Genomic DNA, 7232 nt, shown 5'->3' on the forward strand with positions numbered 1-7232 from the left:
TCAGTGTCACAAGTGGACGAGCGGTGAAGTGTGAAGCTGTTTGGATGAGCGGTTGTCGAGATCCAAACCCAAACATAATCTAACCCTCACATTAACATGTCACATGAACAGTGATGTCATCAGTGAGTCTCAGAATGTGGCTTTGAACACAGATGAACAGTGATGATGTCATCAGTGAGTCTCAGAATGTGGCTTTGAACACAGATGAACAGTGATGTCATCAGCTTCCTTTGATTTTGTTTCTAGCAGCTACATTTAGAAGGAAACATTTCTCTTGTGTCAGTTGGTGAAGTGAAGAACGACAAAAGGTTTTTTTCAAAGTACTTTATTCTGTGTTTCCCTGGAATCCAATACCTGAGGACCATGAGAAAAGCATCCAACACCATGAGCTCAAGGAGCACACGGTACCGCTACCGTACACTGGCTCCCATCTCACAGGTGGATGACACCCTGTTTGGGAGCCTTAAACCAAGTCCACCGGAGAAACCTGAAATCTCCCTGGCCGTGCCTCAAGAGGGAGAGACGGCTCAAGCCAGACAGCGTCAAATGGAGAGACATCAGCTCCGAGAGAACCAGGAGAGAGTCGACCTGGAAGACCTCGACCAGAGGAGAAAGAACCAGCAGCGTCAGCAGATGAAACTCAATGCTGAGACTGTACGGGCCGAGGAGCAGAGGAGAGAGGAGCGGGAGGAAGAGCTGCTGAGATCCAGACTGAGGGCCCAGAGAGAGAAAGAGCTGGCTGTGATGAAAGAACGAGAGGAAGCTCTGCTGAGGACAATACTCAGACAGAAGGAGGAGGAAGACAAGCTACGTCAGAGAGTGCTGCGCAAGACTGTCCACCAACAGCTGTGGGAACGTGAGCAGTCAGCAATGTCCAGGCGAAGACAGAGCATCAGCGCGGCCGATCAGCTGATCATGGAGGAACAGCAACGACGTATGCGCCTCCATGAGATTGCAGAGGAGACGCTGATGGAGCTGAGGTTCATCGGGATCCCTGAAAAATACTGCCGGAGAGTGGCAGTGTTTCTAAGGCCCCACACACAGGATTCAACCAGGATCAACACCACTGAGTCTGAGCTGAGGCCAACCTGCCTCCCAGCCATCAGCAGATCAGCTAAAGCCCCCGTCTGCAAACTCCAGCCGGCCTCTGCTACGTCATCGTACACCCGCCTCCCGCCCATCTGGTCCAAATACCAGTGATCTGGACCAGCCTGATCCTCCATGTCCTGCCAGCCCCTCTCCCTTCCTTACCCTCCCTCATTTCCCTTCCTTAGCCTAACCCTTACCCCCTCCTTCCCTTCCTAACCCTTCCCCTTTTCCCTTCCTTACCCTAACCATGTGGGTTTCCTCCTTTTTTTCCCTCAATCCAAAATAATTGAAAGTTGATTTGTCTTTTTCTTTTGTTTTTTTCTTTTGCAAATTGAGGTTGATTCACATAAATGAAACTTTAAATTTGTGAATCAACAAAATCAAAAACAAAATAACCTTTCATAAATAAACTATACAAAAATATAATACAATCTCTGGCCTTACATATTGTTTACATTTATGTTGCTGTGGTTCAATGTCAATATGGACTCTAAAACCCAGAATTTCTGCAGTGGAGATAATTTCAAATGAGGATAAACACAGGAAACATATAAAGGGTGAACCAGTGTAAAGTTATATGCCATGTAGGAAATACTTCAAGATAAAATGAATGAATGAATGAACACTGTACATAAAATTTGATTAAATTGACAATACAAACACAAAAATTCCAGGACTGCGAGCAATGGACATTTTCAAAACAGCTGTACTAGTTTATATCAACATGTCAACCAAAGAAAATCTTGGTCCTGAAATCTCACCTACTCTACAACCAACCAAAAAATCTCTATAAATTATTTCTAGATTAACTAAACTGCCCACAGTGCACTGAGTGCACACTACCTGGTAGTCTTATTAGCCTAAATAAATTATACATAAACATAAAAAAATTGTATTTGCAAGATAAATATGAAATATGCCAACTCTGATGTGTTCACACTCAAAGCCTCAAAGCCTTAACAATGGATGGACCATCCTAATGCAGACAGGTTACGGTGTATCCCCTGCCATTTCCTTGGGGGAAAAGCATGTTGCAACAAACCAACAATAAATAAAAATGAAATGTAGAAACTGACATTTCATTTCAGATCAGTGTGAGAGTCAGGGGAGTTTACAGCTGCAGTGTGGCCAACTTGGCATAATGTCACTAGATTTAGAGACTTCTTGACTGGACTGCAACCGCGGAGCGGGGCCTTTCTGTACCTCATCTTCTGAAGGTAACTGCCCTTTGTTTCTAATTCCCTCTGTATGACATTCAGCGCGTCAGACATTTCCTTAATGTTAATGTGCAAAAAACATAGAAGCTAGAAAAAGTGCTCAGTGGAGCGCAGAGCTCCACCAAGGCCAATGTCAAACCACATAAACCAGGGAAGGAGTGGTAATAAAAATCGCCCCAGGACTTTTGACTTGGACTGACCCACCAAAACCCATCTGCAGACACCATCACATAGGCTGTGGCGCGTAGTGTCACACTTTACAAGAGTCGTGCTTTAAACAGAGTAAACAAAAATTACACAAGGTTTTGTAGAACAATATATGAAATAGAACAAATGGTGCAATGTACTTCTTTTTTACTTTCCACCGTATAATTTAGTATATTTAGAGTGTGAGACTAGAATTCAGACTGGACGGTAAAGTAGTAAATGCAACACTAGGCATATCAATTAATTGATTAATTCATTTCAATTTTAGTAGTCTTCTCCCTTCATTGGATCTTTCTGTATTAAAATTATGTAGATCTGAGCTGATCACACAGACTTTGAGTATAATTAGCGTATTAGAATTTCTGTTGTAAAAAGAGCAGAGAACAAATCTATACAACATTGTCCTGCTAAGAGAAACTCAGACTATATTCCCGTTATGTTCTGCCTACCATTTATTCTCTAAAAGTCACCACCAGCGGAGGTCCTGAACTCACTCTGCTGCTCTGCTCTCGTCTGTCCGTTGCCCCACTGGACTGAACCGAGCTGGAGTGAACCGTGTCCTGGGGAGGCCGACGTGAGGGAGATGACGGCCACACAGAACCACACTGAGCGGCGCAGCCTGCTCCACCGGGCCGATCACCACTACACAGCGCTATCGATCTCTCTCCCTCTTTTCCTCTCTCTCGCCCTCACGGCTCAACAACCACCTGTTCAAATCGTATCGAAGCTTAAAATTATGCATAACCGAGGAGTGACAGGTGTGGGTGGGTGCCGTCACACTTGGCTAGCGGCTCGGTGTCTAGCCGCTAGCTGTCTGCTCGGTGTCACCTAAGCCAATTCGGCGGGGTCATGGAACCTGACCTGACCTATTTGTGGTATTGGTGTTGTTGGAGGAGTTTTCATGCAAATATCAAACAAATGACATGGCTGCTTGTGCGGTTAATTGACTAACAGGACGTGGGGAACCTTACGGGCCTATTTCCATGCCCTCAATTGTACATAACTTTTTTCTAATAAAGTTTAAATGGGCGAGTTATATAATAATTTACCCCCCATACAGTTGTCATGAAAGGTGATATCAGCTATAGAGACCAAAACCGTTTTATGTACCAGGCTGTTAACATGTCTATTTCTGTTGGGCATTTTAACATGGGAGTCTATGGGGATTGACTCACTTTAGGAGACAGCCGTAACTGGCTTTTTGAGGAACTCTAGTTTTATCCACATCTGCGTTGGCTTCATTTCTCTTTCCATTTTTCCATCTGACAGGAAATGGGAATGAACTGAAGCTGACTAAACAGGGGTCTGGGTCTCAGGTAAATCACAGAGAGCAAAGGATAATGGAGAGGAAGAGAAAAACAGACGACAAACATCTTGAATTGAATCAAGCTAGAGAGACACTTACTGAATATATGGCAGACAGGAACAGGAGAGGAAGAAAGCAGGGGAGCAGTCAACAGGAAAGGTGAACTGAGAACAAGCGGAAAGGATGTAAAAACTGAAATTCTCTCCATCTGCCTCTGTAGCTCTCGTTCTCCTTCAGTTCAATCTCTCCATTAGTGATATTTCCTTGGTAATTTTAGATTGCTTGTTATGTTAGTAATCAGGGACTTGATGCTTATTGTGCTGTTGCACTCAATTAAAGTAGACAGTCAGCACTGAACTAATCAGGTGTTTAAATCTTATAAGCACGTATAGAAGCATCATGCCTACTGTATGGAGCTTAATGCTGCAATTAATTATCTGCATACTGTGTCTGTATCTCTAAGAGCACTTGAGACATGAATATTGTCGGGCTTCAGCAATCAACAGGAACTTTACTTACACTGTCAGAGTTTAAGGGTAGATTCATTTCTCTAAATATGCAAATTGAGGTTTGATGAGTTAAAGGCACCCATCAGTGGAGCTCAGCCTGTTACATGTAAAGGTAATCAGTAAGAAGAGCAAATAGTATCAACAGAATGTCGTACCTATAATCAATTGCAGTGTTATCTATGATGAAGAGTTCTGAGAAGACGCTAAAGTTTCTAGACTAAGAAGTTGTTTATTATTGTTGACACTAATCCGACAACTACCAAATCTCATGAAGAGTGTATTTAAACACAGAAATGAAGGAAAATCAACTAAGCTTCTTTAAACTTTCTCATTTAGTGTAAGTTGGAGTTGCAGAATGACAAATTAGATTGATTTGCCTCAGGGATTTAACTGAGGCATATCACTTTTGTAAATATAAGGTATTCACTTAAAAACAAGCTAATTGTTACATTGTTACACTTTTTAAAAGTATTTTTTATGATTTTACAACAAAACATATAATATATATTATATAATCTTACAGTGTTAACACAGGTGATTTTACAGGTGGAGGCAATAAATTCCTGTTCTGTGTTATTATATGACAGATTAGAATATTACAAATAAGCAAAAAAAAAAAAAACATATATAACAACAAAGGAAAGAAATAAATACGATGCAAATCTTTTTATTTTTTTAATGTGAATTTTTAATGTGTAATGCCCTAACCTTAATTAAAATCATGTTTAGTTTGCTTGATTGAGATCAATATTTGCATCTTTGTGGTTTCCTGCCTTATTTCTGACTCATGTGTAATTCTAGTGTCTGATTCTGAACTGGAAAATACATGGAAGTGGTGAAGTACTTTTCACAGCCCTGAGTTATATCTGCAGGTCTTGTGGGGTCGTTGGCACCTTGAGAATCGTTAAGGTCACATGTGAGTCGTTAACCCACCTGGCCATCATTAAAGTCATTAGAGTCGCATGATGTCACATCCAGAGAAGCTGGGGACCAGCTTTTTTTTATTTTTGAAGGACTGGCCATAGTCTTTTAATGATAGTGTAAGTTTCCCTAAATTTGATTGATCATTAGGTTTAATTGTATTTTTTATACCTACGGAGAGGTTTGTAAGCAACGCAACAGTCGTACAGACATAGTGGAATACTGAGGCAGAGAATCTGAGATAGTTTGCTTATAACCTTCAGCCAGAAGTGTTGGACTGTTGGTTGAAGCCAGAGGGAATTGAACTGGGACAGAGTGAACAGGTGTTGCTTTAGTTAAAACCCATGTGGCAAAGTTTGTTGGTGGTACTGTGGGTTCTGTGTAGGACTTCATGCTACATTAACTGGGATTTGGCAATATTTGACATTGAGAAAATATTAAATAAATATTTATTCTTATCTATTGCCAATTAAAATTATAATGTATGTTCTCTGCAGTATGTCATTAATCCATTTGTTGACTGGCAGAGCAAGTGAATTGTCGGCGGATGCTAGAAATTTCAATATTTTCAGAATTTCAACAAAAAACAATCTTGCGGTACTTGTTATTTTTTACTTGAACTCTCTGTCATAACTCTCTTGGGTGTTTTAAGTCTTTTAGAGAAAGAAAGTCTGTTATTGTGCTTGACTCATTATGCACTTTTTGTGTTTTCCTGTGCTATTTTTCCTGTCTTAATGTTGCTTTTATTCTGTTCTTCTAACCTTTTATGCTTTTACAAAGCACTTTGTAACCTAGAGTTTGAAAGGTGCTAAACACATTAAAAAAAATACTTACTTGACTTACTTCTTCAGCAGCTGAAGTTTTGTCAGAAATAGCCCTTGCCTCTGTTTAAGATGGCCTTTAGCATCTTGATCTTTCCCTGGCTGTCCACTGACTCCTAGTTGATGCCCTCTGACCCCTGTGACCAGTCTTGATCTGCTGTTCACAAACAACTGATGTGTGCTTCCATGTGTTCATTCTTCTACACTCTTCTCTTTAATGTTAGCAAGCAGAAATCTTTATTAGTTTGTGGTAAGTGCTTACTCCTTGTGACTTGTGGACCGGCTAGATGTTCTGACAGTTACGTCATGGTAGGAAGTCCGACAGGGATACCTCTGGGATCCTCATTGATTTAGGAGTGTCCAAAGTTACATACTTGGACTATGTGATGACCACTGAGCCATGTCCATGACAAGCCAGCAAAAATGGAAAAAATGCTTTGAAAAGATACACTTAAGTTTGCTTAAAGGTACCATGTCAAGATTTCTGTAGCAGAGCTATAAAGCATTTCTTATTTTTACGTGTCATCTGAGTAATACATGCATTAATTTGTTCATTATATATACACTATTATATACACTATTACACACACATATATATATATATATATATTCTAATACACACATACAATTTTTTTCATTTATGTTCTGTTGGCCTGTTTTGCTGTGGATTTGCTTCAATTTTAATAGAATCCAAGCTAACAGGGCCTCCAAACTTACTATTAAAACTCAGGAAAATAGAAACAATATCACACTTGGATTTTAGATACTAATTAAGCTGCTTGTATCACCATTTAATATTACAGAAAATAAATTACAACATCTGTTCATTTATAAATGACATAAAGTACATGCAGCGTCTCACTGATGCAATCGATGAAACACAGACAGTATACAGTGTAGTGATGCACAGTACTTTAGACTGACACAGGGGAGATGATAGACAATAGTACTTTATTATGAGATACACATTTACCTGGCACCTCTGAGGAAGTTTTATATGTGTAATTCACCTGGATCATTTTCAGTTACATTTCTAAAGCCAAGGCCGTGCATCAGTGCAATGCATCAATCTTCCCAGAGATGCACATGTTTTCAAATTTTTGCAGCCTTTGAAGCCCATTCTGCCTGAAACCATGCACCACAGCAGTGTCCAAGGTACTAA

General features: G+C 40.3%; 1 protein-coding gene across 1 annotated transcript; it reads left to right on the forward strand.

The window, feature by feature from the left end:
* The first annotated feature begins 363 nt into the window (after positions 1-363).
* LOC147817644 (uncharacterized) lies at positions 364-1200 on the forward strand. The gene has a single exon (XM_087170007.1). It carries the CDS (start codon positions 364-366, stop codon positions 1198-1200), a length of 837 nt encoding a protein of 278 aa, XP_087026133.1.
* Positions 1201-7232: the final 6032 nt, after the last annotated feature.

This window comes from Seriola lalandi, unplaced genomic scaffold (assembly GCF_002814215.2).
Source record: "Seriola lalandi dorsalis isolate HSWRI2012SDOR001 ecotype SW California unplaced genomic scaffold, Sedor1 jcf7180002054925, whole genome shotgun sequence".
NCBI classification, from domain to species: Eukaryota; Metazoa; Chordata; class Actinopteri; order Carangiformes; family Carangidae; genus Seriola; species Seriola lalandi.

Excerpts from the sequence above, each read along its gene's own strand:
- LOC147817644 (XM_087170007.1), top strand. The coding sequence starts at position 364 with ATGAGAAAAGCATCCAACACCATGAGCTCAAGGAGCACACGGTACCGC.